At 37.4% G+C, this 13,557-nt stretch overlaps 1 protein-coding gene across 1 annotated transcript in view; it reads left to right on the top strand.

The window, feature by feature from the left end:
- Positions 1–13,557, top strand: part of LOC121420169 (ATP-binding cassette sub-family G member 4-like) — a 56,034-nt gene that overhangs the window by 22,440 nt on the left and 20,037 nt on the right. The window contains exons 3-6 of the mRNA XM_041614715.1: positions 5,242–5,439; positions 8,869–8,986; positions 10,689–10,878; positions 12,551–12,696. Coding sequence (XP_041470649.1) covers positions 5,242–5,439; positions 8,869–8,986; positions 10,689–10,878; positions 12,551–12,696 — 652 coding nt within the window. The remainder of the gene's footprint in view (positions 1–5,241; positions 5,440–8,868; positions 8,987–10,688; positions 10,879–12,550; positions 12,697–13,557) is intronic.

Genomic DNA, 13,557 nt, shown 5'->3' with positions numbered 1-13,557 from the left:
TAATAATTAACCCCCCCCTTCCCCTCTCTCGTTACCTCATTATCATATAGGTTTATCACATTCCTACAAGAATTGATCCTTCACTCTATCTCTCTTTCTTTTTCTCTTCCTCTTTCTCATGATCTAATTAATTAGCAATCTCTCTTCATCTGCCCCCCCCCCCCTCCCTCTCCAGCTCCTTGTCTCCCCTATTGCTTCTCCTCTTTTCTCTCTTTCACAGTCTCTCTAAGTTTTTTTGTCTTCGCTTTGACAATGTTTTGTTCATCTCGAAATCTTTCACCTCTCCATTCGCTTCGTTCAGCCCGATGAATCCTCCATATTCTAGATACTGTATTACTTGTAGATGTATGCTAAGTGGGTTTTCATTTTCCACTACTTGTACATCCAATCTTGAAGAGTGGTGTGATATCTCCCGTTTGGTGAGCGATGAATAGAAGCATGAATAATGCGCCCTTGACTGGGACACACATCTGGGAGATGGGAGCTTATCCAATCTAATGCAGTAGAGGGATTTGATGATAGAGAAAGCATACATTGTTTTAAAGTATGATCTTAGGCTGTATTTACATGTTCATGTGTGCTTCCCATTACTGGGCCGAAGTGCAGTTCAAATGATGGTTGTACCCCTTAAAGGTTAAAGACAGTAGTTGCATCAAACAATTATTTCTTTAGAAAGGCTTTTAAATACAGCTTAATTGTTGAAATATGATACATCTAGGTCTGGTACATTAATTTAAACATATTTTTGTAAAATAACGAAATCTTAGCTCAGAATTGATAGTTCTGATGATCACTAACACAGAATAGCATATGTAGGACAGTAGTAATATTGCCTCGAAAAATACCGGACATTTGATAGAATTCTGTGCTTATTTTGCTATTTCTCAGCAATTACACATATTCTCCAGAGCAATTTGGCGCATGTTGTTTGAAATTAAATACATACACTGTACAAACATTTTGGTGGTAAGTTCATTGGATTCTTCCTTGTTTCTAGCGTTGCTGTTGAATGTCTGTGGTTGTTCCACTTTATATGTTTGTCATTTTGCCTCCGAAGAAGATTCTGCTAGGCTCGAAAGATTAGGCCCCTTTCGACTCTCTTATTTACTCCATTGGCTCTTTTTTTAGCAGCTTCTTTTGCCATGGATTCTGTTTGGACTCATTTTGAGAGCATTATTACCACAACTGGTATTTATCTTTCAATGTTAATCCTAAACACTGCCATTTTAAGTGCACAAAAATAAAATCATGCATACATTATTCAGAGTGTGTTTTCACAAAAGAAAGTTTTGGGTAAATGTAGTTCAAACATGATTGCATTCTTTCCCATTTTATCAAAATGCTGATCGTAAACACCACCCGTAAAACTCTGAAGAGGTGCATTTAATAATGATTGGTGCTTCTCCAAAGGATGATTTCTGGGGTAGTATACATGTACATGGATGTAAATATGAAATTGAATTCATTTATTTTCAATGAAAAAAAATGCAAAATAAAGAACACACAAACATTACAAAGTATACAACAGTTCTGATTTTCATTCAGTAAAAGAAAGAGCCTCATATCAAAGGCATGGTATCCTAATATCTTCCTGTGCCCTTTAAATGTGTATTAAACTGTGCATTGTCCCTTTGATCAGCCTCCATATTGCTATTTTGTCCTATTTTCCTGGGCCAGATCTAAGCAAGATGTGAACATATTCTATACCAGTCACAAATGGTATGCATGCAGTATACATGTTAGGAAGTTAGGCCAGAAGGCTTTACATTGTCTTTCTTGTAAATCCAAGAGATGTCATTTTGTCTGAAGGAGAGCAGCAATGGTCTTTACTTTGATCGATGAACAGGCACACAACATCATTGCCGTAAAGTAAAGAGATCGTCAGAGGAGATCTGTACAATACCTCCCCACCCCCTCTTTCCTCGTCTCAAAGGTGTTTTCAGGGAAAACAGAAAAAAAATGAATAGTGGTTGGTATTGGCTTTTATTTGAAAGTGTATGTGATAATTTAATAATTTTTCTTCTCCCCCTTTTTCTGTATTTTGTTTTCCTGCCTTTTTCATTGAACATTTGGAATAATATGGGGAGCCCCCTGCCCCCTGAGCCCTATTCAACAGGGTCTCTGACTCACATGATTGTATTGTTTGATAAGATATATCTAGTCTGCATATTATTCCTATTTCATAATATTAAAAATGGATATCAATGTTCATATAATTACAAGCCTGGAGATCTAGAATGAGAGGCCATTTTATTATTTTCCCCTTGGAACGGTCCCCACTGGCAGTGCATTATTAAAACATAATTGATGATGCATCAGTGTTTATAAGGTGTGTGACATGTATGATAATGAATGCTCAATACATGGCAGTATGTTCATTAAGAGTCTATCTATGTACAAACTGCCCAGGCTCAATTTAAAGACCCAAATTCACATAGGTGGTTTTGAGAACCACCGGTAGAACCCACTAGGTTATGCGAGCAAATGGGAGGCTCAATGTCACACATTCGTACCGTTGCACACAAGACGTACCATCCAAATGTACCAATACACGGCCTTAGGAGGTGACGTCATAATGCGATTTCATTGAATTACATGTAGGTGGCAATGCGCGTACAGCCCGCTGGCTAAATGCGCAATGCTGTCCAAGATCATGTGCGCTTGTGGGCCTGGCTTGTGGGATTTTGCTTTTCGCTTTCAATATTTTTGCTCCCTTTTCATAGATTACTGGAGGGAAAAACTCTTGTTATTTCATATTTTCGCTAGATTCCGAGGCGTTGTACTGTCACACAAATAGCGAATATTCTTATTTGTGCAATGGTGCGAGATTTCGCATTCGGTGAAAAAAGAAACGCTCAATTCAAATAGAGCAACTTTCTTTCACCTCTTGCGAAATCTCCCACCATCCCACTCCTGCCTATTCGCTATTTGTATACTGACGCGCGCTTTGTCACAGTGGGCCAAAGTGATGCCTTGCGCCATGGTCAAGTATGCTATTTTATGTTTTAAGTCCACTGTTAACAATTAGTGAGTTCACTATTAAAACAGTGGATTAATGAATAAAATAGCGTAATTGTCTATGGTAACAGGTGTCAATTTGGCGCGCTGTGGCAAAGCGCGCATCGGTACTGGATATTTTATTACTGTATGCAGTAATTTATGCAGGAAATCTGCATAAACCATGGGTTCAACAGATGATTTTCAATTGATTTTTGGCCAAAGTGCGCATCAGCATTGGATATTTAATTAATATACGCGGTATTAAAATAAGAATAATTTATACAGGAAATCTGCATAAACCATGGGTTTAACAGACCATTTTCAAAACCACCTTCAGAATTAGAGCCAACGGGGGTACATTAGGCTGTATTAATCATACAGAGTAAATGTCAACAATCAAAGCCCAAAGTTGCATCAACATCATTATTTATTAGAGAATGAAGAATTTCAACCTCAATATTCAAGTTTGGCAATATTTGTTGAAACGCTATAAGCGTGCCCTTATGAATATAGGCTGGCTGATGGTGTCATGCCCCCTACTGCATGACTAAAAGTCATTTCATATTATGTATATTTTGTGAATAAAGATGTTTCCCTGGTAACGTACTTTGCATTGAAGAGTAAAGAAAATTACAGTTGGGTAATCTAGGGATCAGTACTAAGATGCTGAATCTCAAAAAAGAATAAAAAGTGTGTTTTTATGTGGATTGTGAGATACTGAACAAAATCAGCATGAAACATAAAAGATATTACCTCTTTGAATTTGAAAAACTTTGATAAATTGTAGATGTTTTTTACAAATGATATGGACTTGCAGGGATTGCAGGGATTTTATCCCAATATTCTCTGTATCTCTCTGTCTTCCTGGCTCTGCTTCTCTCTCTACACCCCCACTTCTCTAGACTACCTCTGCTCCCCACCCCCCTCTTTACCTTCTCCCTCTTTCCCCCCTCCCTATATTTCCTCTTCCATCTGTGTGGATGTATGTTGGTTCAGTGGTTCTAACTCGTGGGTTCAAATCCGATGTCAGTAAACTTCAGCATGAAAAACAATTCGCACTGGCTCAACCCAGGTGAGGGGAATGGGTTACCTGGTCGGATTACCTTGAACGCTCCAACGTCTATACAGTGCGTATCAAAAAAAAGTTTACACTTACAAAAAACCCTGTAAAATTATACATTTGTAATATTCTGAAGACTTTTCCACATTTTAACATTCGTACAGATCCATTTAAGTAAATGACGATAAAACTGTCGAGAAATATTTCCGCTTGAGTGAGCACCAACTACTTTTGAAAAGTTAGTGAAAAATGATTTGCGCAGAACCTTGAAATAGTTATGCGAACAAAAGTTGACCTTAATCATAAAAAACATTTAGACTTTAGCTAGTAAAATTTATTTGAACATGTTGAAGATATCTTTCACCCTTTTAAACTTGTTTCCTTGCCCAAAACACTTCGAAGAGTGCATTGCGCCCCACCCCACTCCCCCACACACCAAAGCCATCGTGACGATATTTGCTTTACACTGACCTGTGATTTACATGTAATGGCTAAGGCTTGATTTTCATTTTGTTAATCATTGCCAAGCTTTGAAAAAGTGTGGAGAAACAAGTATTAAATGAAAAATGAAATGTAAACCCACTTTAAATGATAAAAACTTAGTGAAAAAATGCTGAAGATGTCTGATATAAACTTTTGTTCAGATTCAGTTATGTCCTCAGATCCAGCTGGCACAAAAAGGGTAAAGGTTGTGCTTACTAAGTGCTGAAATTTCAATTTGGGTGGCAAAATTGCTACAAAATGCTTGAATGTATCCGTTTTATCTAAATTGACTGAAAGTGCAAGGAAAATGTATGAGAAATGTTTCGCAGAGTAAGTTTGATATCGCCCTTTCCCCTTGACACAGCGTGAAAACGAGCATTTCTGCGCAAACAGATTTCTGCGAGCTTTACAAAAATGGACAGAGCTCACTCAAGTGTAACATTCTGTCAAAACTTTTACTTTCATTGGATAGATGAGACCCAAATCCAATATTATATGTGAAAAAATCACCCACATGTTGTATATATTTTTATTCCCAGGGCTTTTTCAAAGTGTAAACTTTTCTTTGGTACGCACTGTATAGTGGCTTGGCTATAATTGGAATAATAACATGAAACATGCATTAAGTACTGTAGCATCACTAGCATGTACATCTACATGTAGAAATTTAACCTCCATGTTTATGATTTCCAATACAGAACTGCAAGAGAGGAAATCCCCAGAGCTTGTTCTATCCGCTGGGCCAAGCCCCATGGCTACCCTCAAGAAGTACGAAGCCAGGACGCCGGACACCCAACGCCTGACCAACCTACCCAGTAGACCACCGGTCAAACTAGAGTTTGAAGATATCACGTACAGCGTCCAGGTCGGCGGGAGCTGCTGTAAGAGGCAAAGAGGTATGTTGGCCCACCTAAAGTTATGGTTCATGATAACCTTATGGCCTGGTTCCACTGGCCAACGGACACAAAACGTACCCATAACGGATACAGAGGACAAGCAAAATTTTGGGGTGGCTCCATAGTACGTTTTCATCTGCTCCAGACAATGGACAAAATATCTTTGGTGTATCAACAGACAAATTATTTAACACCACCCCAGATAGAAAAAAAACCTTGTACATGTACATGTAATCATCATAAATCTATAAAAAAATCTAAATGTGTGCATTACATGACATATCAGACAGCTGCTTGTATAAAACATCACAAATTAAAAACTTCAGATTCCTTTATTTTTGATGGATTTTCCTCAAACAGTTACCAATATTTTTTAAATTTTGGTATTCTTACACATAAAACTTTTCTTCATTGCAAACTTCCCTGTGAAATAAATGACTGACACAAAGACTCGTTATTGATAGAGACAGAGAGAGGTTGAATGTGTCATTGTCGCCATTTAGATACTGAAGGTTGAAATCTGATGCAGAGATAAATCAATTCATCAACATGACCGTATACAGCTAAATTACAATAGGCACTTAGAAACAAGGAAGCTATCAACACTTTCATGATGATAAATGTATTTTGCTTTCCTATCATAAACAAGTCACTGTTAGTTCAAGCATAGTCTGCAGGTGCAGACACTGATTGAAACTTTGATCAACGTGTGGGTCTCCATGCAAAGACTAGCACATACAAAACTTGCTGTTTAAATTCATGAGGGCCTTCAATATGCACAGCATAATAGGCTGCTCATGCAGACCATTGTTAACTTGAGTGAAACGTTTTGCACAGCTGCATTTGACCCTGTTTACATAGATCTACTTTCCAGGGGAGCGTTTCATGAAAGGATTTGTCAGACGTTCTATCCAACAAGTCTCATTTTCCATGGTAACAATGCTTCTCAGCCAATGAAATTCATGGAAAGGTATCAGATCTGGGCCCCGTCTTACAAAGAGTTACGATTGATCCAATCAACCACAACTGTGGACAGCCAGCAACATCAACATCTATTTTACATGTTTGTTCAAAATGTTTTCTAGATATGATGTATATTCTTACATTTATAGTTTTCTTGAAAATTCAGCATGCTTCTCTTTGTTTGCAAAGGACTTTGTGCAAATTTCCTGAAGAAAAAAAATATGACATGGATGGATTTCCATATACTTGAAGTTGATGGGATTAATCTTAATTCTTTGTAAGATGGGACCCAAAAACTTGTCGGACATAAAACGTTGAAAAATGGCACCCCTTGGCCCCTTACAAAAAATTGTGATTGATCAATCGCAATTCTGTGTATAATTAAGATGGGTCTCTGAACTTATTTCCCCTAAAAGCACTTCACGAAACCAGTGTGGAAGATATTTTTTGATGGCATTTTCATGAATATCTCCTATTAGTTTCCAGAAAGTCTTCATGAAAAGTGGTCTTGACTTCAAGGAAACGCTCTCAGGGGGATCACATGTTTTGTGCAATATTCCAAACCGCAGTGTAGGCATGATAACAAGTGTTGTGTTCACAGGTAGCACTTCCAACATACACACACTATTATACTTGCGGGTGAAAACCACATCGCGAGGTACAATTCCAAGCTGGTTTGCACTGAAGATCGTAGCTTCAAAGACCGCTATGACCGCTTCCATAAGCTGGTTCCACTATAGTAAAGGGGTTTTAAAAAGTACGGTAAGCCCATGGAGCTTTAAGCCTATATGAGAACAAAGTTCTTTTCTATGAATGATATTGCTTGGTGTTATAAGAGATATGTTATCTCTTTTGGTCTACTATGTATTATGGGCATGGTGATATATTTAGCCATGAATAAACCTATACCTTTGTGTATGGTAACTGATAATGAATGTTATAAGACATCTCATGTAGTTGTTGACAATTTAATTCCATTTCAGGCCTGTAGCTTTGGTACACAGTAAAAATACAACACTACTGTCAATCCAAATTGTATTTCAATTTGTTGAGAAACTTTGAATGAATATAATTTTGTTTTATAAAATGCAATAGAGTCAGCTTAGTCATTGCATGGACACATGCATAGAATTGCTTCACAATAATAATGCAAAACTTTAAAATATATCATAAATTTGCCATTCCTTGTCCAATTTTGATGAAACTTTCAGTGTTTTATTTGTAAGATTTTACTTTATCTGTTCAAATCATATTATATGAGGCCTGGAGTAGCCCCTTAAAAAGCTCATTGTTTCTTGGCATCTCGCCATTCAATATTTCCTTTACCTTGAAGACATTCATATCAGCTAGTCTGCCATTGAACTTGAGATACCATTACAATATTGAAATAAAATTTCGATTGAAGAAAAAAGAAAAAAACACAACACATAACTGTTTGCAAAAAAGAGAACAAAACAAACCTCCTTCTCTCTCATAGCAAAAATAAAAGGGCAGAGCACAATGTAAATCAAATAAAAATATGAAAATAAAAAAAAATGAGCATTACATAGACAGCATTTCCAATAGCTTTTCATAGTAGATTTGACAGTTGCCTCAAGGATAGTGAGATATGACGTATTGAGATAGCCGATTTGCTTTCAACACCCGGTTTGTATTTGGGAGTAAATGTAAAATTCATGTCATGCAGACGGCTATTGAATTATGGAAGTCACAGCCAGCATCGCAAATGCTGAGTTTTCACGCGATATAGTCTTGCGATTCCATTGGATTGCACCTCTCTCCCTCTCTTTCTCTGGCTTTTCCTTCTCTTTGTGTCTATCTCTCAGTCTTTCTCTTGCTCTTTGTTTCTCCCTCCATCTCTCGCTTTGATGTCCATGTGTCTGTCTCTCTCGGCTTTGTCAGTCCTTATCTTTTTGTTTGTCTCTCAGTCCTTTTCTTGCTCTTTGTTTCTCCCTCCATCTATTGCTTTGCTGTCCATGTGTCTGTCTCTCTCGGCTTTGTCTGTCCTTCTCTTTTTGTCTGTCTCTCAGTCTTTCTCTTGCTCTGTGTGTCTTTCTTCATCTCTGCTTGTCCCTTCCCACTTTCTGTTTCCTTCTCGCCCCCCCCCCCCCTCCTCTCACTCCCCCCTCCCCTAGTCTGCTGTGCAAACCCTTCGCTCGAGTTAAGGGTCTGAATGTGCAGCCTACTCATGTCTTGTGTACTGAAGTCGCTCAAGTTTTGTATGTGCTAGTCTTTGCATGGAGACACACTTGCTGATCAGAATTTCAATCAGGGTCTGCTCCTGCAGACTACCCCTCCCCCTCTCCCTTTCTTATTCCTTCCTGACCCTCCTCCCTCTTTCACTCACTCTACCCCATTCTCTTTCTCTCTGGCTTACCAATTATTAATCTCCATCTCCAACATGTTTTCTTCATTAATCTCCATCTCCACCATGTTTTCTCTTTCCTATGCCGTCTCTCATATTAGAATGCAAGACGATATTAAATGGTCTATCTGGCTGTTTTCTACCCGGTGAATTGATCGCTATCATGGGACCGTCCGGAGCAGGGAAATCATCATTCATGAATGTATTGGCTGGATACAAGTAAGAGTGACATTATCATCAACCCTCTCTGTACCATGGCCCAGATTGATAAAGACTTTAATAGAACTATTGTAAATTTCCCATTATTCCTATTTCCTAACGTGAAAACCAAAGGTCATGGTCTCAGATGCCCTCTGAATAGCTTTGATGCCCTTTCAAACATTTGTAGACTTTAATAAATGGATGGTCCAGGCTGAAAGTATTTATAGCTTAATAAATAGAGTAGAATTCACTGAGCAAAATGCCGAAAATTTCATCAAAATCGGATAACAAATAACAAAGTAATTGAATTTTAAAATTTAGCAATATTTTGTGAAAACAGTTGTCATGAATAATCAGTAGGAGGGCTCCAAGAACTAGAAAAAATGGATTGACAACTGATTTAGTGCATTAGATATTTAGTGCTGCAACTTATTTCATTATAAGGGAGACATATTCACACAAGTAATGAAAAAAAAATTATCATAAAAAAAAAATTAATTATGATTTTATGTCATAACATAAGAAAACAGAAAGTGGGGATGTGACATCATCAGCCCACTTAATGAATATTCATGAAGACTGTTTTCACAATTTACTGCTTAACTTTAAACTTCAATAACTTTATTATTAGTTATCCGATTTTGATGAAATTTGTGGCATTTTGGTCAGTGAATTCTACTCTATGTAAAAATATAAATATTTTCAGCCTGGATCATCCCTTAAGGTCCAATATATGTGCCCTTATTGCCTATGGACTTGGTGCCCTTTTGTAATCCAGTGTATGTGTCCCTCTTTACAATTGCCCTTTTGAAATGGTTTGGATGCCCTTATGAGCCTGCATATTCTTTTCTTTATTATGAAAGTACCCGATTAAAAAAATGGCCATGCCCTTTTTAATTCTTGATTTGAACCCTGATTAAACTTGATTGTGATTTGTAGCTTAGCCCTGATTCCATGGTAGTTGCCATAATGGCAAAGTTAGCCCAGTTTTACCTCCTATTTCGGCCCCTAGGGGTGTTTTCACAAGAGTTGTGCTTGACTTAGATACTGATGCAAGCATGAAATATAACTCTCATTCCTATTGATTAATACACAGTAGTGCGCAAACTCTTGGTATGATTTGCCCAATGCGGTGATGCCTGTAATTCAAGGCACAACTAGGAATGTAAGAGCGACTCAGTCTCACTTAATTTTTTGTGAAACACCCTCCTGGTCCTGTATTACACACAAGTAATAGTGATTGATTGTATGACGAAAGGCGACCTTACACCTTACGATTGGTCTGCAACCCGATTTGGAATAAAACATGGTAGAATTTGATGATAATATTGAAACATGGAACATCTTACTGTGTAATGTTCTAAATCATCGTATGAATATACCTATGTTCAAATCTTTGACTGCTATCATCCTTCTTAGAATAAAAGTAAATTTAATATCTAGTCCTAATGATGTCATAGCAGTCCTACGAATGGCTACGATTTGTAACTAATTTGCCTTTACACCAAAATAAAGGCTTGCAATCTTTCAAAATGGTTATATTTATTCTTTCAATTTATTTTAGCCTCAAATAAAATGATATGTTCCATTCACATTTTCAGAAAATGAGCAAAATGCAATTCGTTCCAAAATCGGATCGCAAACAGTCGTAAGGTGTGCGGTGGCCTTAATGCCCACAATATAGCATTCCCATTTTTTTTCTTTCTCTTTCATTTGACAGAACTACAATGACCAAGGGAACAGTGTTGGTGAATGGAGAGATTCGTGATCCCCAGTTGTTCAGAAGAATGTCTTGTTATATTATGCAAGACAGTCACTTGTTACCACATCTTACCGTGAGGGAGGCCATGTATGTCGCAGCCGGGCTGAAACTCCCTCGCAGAATGAAATGGAGCGAGAAGAAGGTTGCGGTAAGGACTGAAAGATTAGAAACTGGGTTTTTTCGACTCCTTAGGAGAGGGGGGGGGGGAGGATAGAAGAGATAGAAACATAGGAATTTGGGTTGAAGATATCGGATGAAAATAGAATAAACAATGTTCAATAATAATGTCATACTACTAAAGCTAAATGATTCAAATACCCCCCCCAAAAAAAAAAAAGACAAAGCATTGCATGGCCTCTCAGCTGGTAAATACAGAACCTCAGATTAGAAATGCACGTTTTCCTGAAGTTTTTGTCATCGAAGATACCCTGCAAAAGCTTGATGGGGGTGGTATGAAAAAGACATCTGGAATATGGGTTGCTGTGAGTGAATATTGCTGGTTTCCATGACAACATGATGGAAGTGCTCGACCATCTCCATCACAATCACAGCTGCTAAAGATAGAACAGATAAACAGTTTGTTACAAATACGGCAATCCCCCTCAGAGAAAAAAAAGCCACAAAGCAGCTTGTAGCGTAATTCTTGTAGGGAAAAGAGGGAATGATGTCTGGTTTCTGTGCGTGACACGACATTTGCTAAGGTCTAATTGGTTTAATGTGCAGATTTTCCATTGGAGCAATTGTCGCCGGAGCAAATGTCATGCAACAGCAATATGAAGAGTATTAACCAATTGGAATAATGGGTTTCGCCACATGGATTTGATAGCTGCTAGTTTTTTTTTAATTGCTTTTTTACTGTCCCGTCACCATGGAAACTAGAATAAATACCTGCTGTTGCTTGACAATCATGATATATAGAGGCAATAATTTGTAATCGGATTCCCACAGTTATTGTTCATCTCGGATGATTTATTGATAAGCACATCAAATTTACTTCCTATTTTTAACCATTTATTATGTTCATCATAGAATATAATACAATCCAGCTTCCAATTATATATTATTTTTTTTCAATTCTGTGGAACTGTTTTTCTGCTCATATATCTCCCTATTTACCCATTTGTCATTTCCCCAACTATCTTTCTATTTTCATTTTCCATTACCCATCTATCTTTTTAAATATTTGACATGTAATTTATTTTTTCTTTCTTCATATGCATAATATAATTTCTTCGCTGTGATGTATCTGTGATGTATTCATAATCAAAATTGATATTCATCTCTTCATGAAGTGCTTATCCATGAATGATATCTATACAAAGAGATGACATTAATTTTGCAATTGATATTTACTAAGCATTATGACTGTTGTGTAAATGGGTTCTCATAGAATTTCCTTTACGCTAACTCCATTGCACAATCTATCCATCTATCTATCTATCTATCTATCTATCTGTCTGTCTGTCTGTCTGTCTGTCAGTTTGTCCGTCCGTCCGTCCGTCTGTCCGTCCGTCCGTCTGTCTGTCTATCTATTTTTCTATCTTGTCATTATATATTTTCTGTATACTCCCCTTTTCATCAATGTCTTAAAAATCTGTTATATCGCTGTAAAACCATATATCTGTGAATCCATTGATAAATTTTCTGTTAAAAAATGTATATATTTCACGCTTCTGCTTCCTACTCTTTCAGTTTTACCTTAATTTATTGATCAATCCAAGATCAGTTTACATCCATCCATGTATATAATATTTTGAAAATTGTACTGCTTATCTATTCATTATTTATTGATCCTAGTGCTTCTGTGTCATTATTCGTAGATTGATGAGATTATGACCCTGCTTGGTCTTATGGAATGTGCTAAGACCAGGACCTCTCAGATCTCTGGAGGCCAGACAAAGAGACTTGCCATAGCCCAGGAACTGGTCAACAACCCGCCCATCATGTTCTTTGATGAACCTACCAGGTAATTAAATGTGGTGGGTGTGTAATTGAGTTTATTTGGAGCATAGAGGTCTCGTGGTTACCACTCTTGTCTTTCAATCAGAAGGATGTGGGTTCAAATCACAGCCTTGGCATATTTTCCTTCAGCAATAATTTAACCCACATTGTGCTGCACTCGACCCAGGTGAGGTGAATGGGTACCCGGCAGGAATAAGCCCTTGAATACACTGAGTGCTGGAAGGCAGCTTGAGTTAAAGCTGGGGTAATAAAAAAATGCGCCTCGGAATAGATTATGTCTAGATAGATGGTGCCATAGACATGCCTATTATTATCATCAATTAGATATTATTATTTATGTCTTGGACCAACTTTTGACATCACCATCCGAAAGATGTGACCAGGTGGGTATTTCCTAAATCTGTTTGTAAGTTAAGAGCAACTTTAAGAATGAAAGGTGATCATTTCTTATGTTAAACGGTATACACCAAGCATTCATTGGTGATGGTTTAGCAAGTAAAACAGGATCACCTGTCGCTCTTAAAGTTTCTGTTAACTTACATGTACAAACAGGTTTATGAGACTCCTACTAGGGCTTGAACCTATTCATCAACTTGTTACTTAATTGGATTACAGGCGCATGCCACAATGCCCAGTCAAAAAATGTGAGTCCAATATCAAGGACAAGAGAGGGCTCTATGAATAATGAAATGGTCAACAATTTTGTAAGATTTGAATATTGGGATAATAGTCAAGTATAATTCGCACTATTGAACCTTTACTAAAACTTGATACATATTTCAAGTTTTGAAGGAAGGGATCCTTGACAGTTAAAACAAATCAGCACTGTCAATGAAAGTTTTGAGGTTATGGAGTATTTTGAGGG

This window comes from Lytechinus variegatus, chromosome 8 (genome assembly GCF_018143015.1).
Source record: "Lytechinus variegatus isolate NC3 chromosome 8, Lvar_3.0, whole genome shotgun sequence".
Taxonomy (NCBI): Eukaryota; Metazoa; Echinodermata; class Echinoidea; order Temnopleuroida; family Toxopneustidae; genus Lytechinus; species Lytechinus variegatus.
This window is presented reverse-complemented; position numbering and strand designations above follow the sequence as displayed.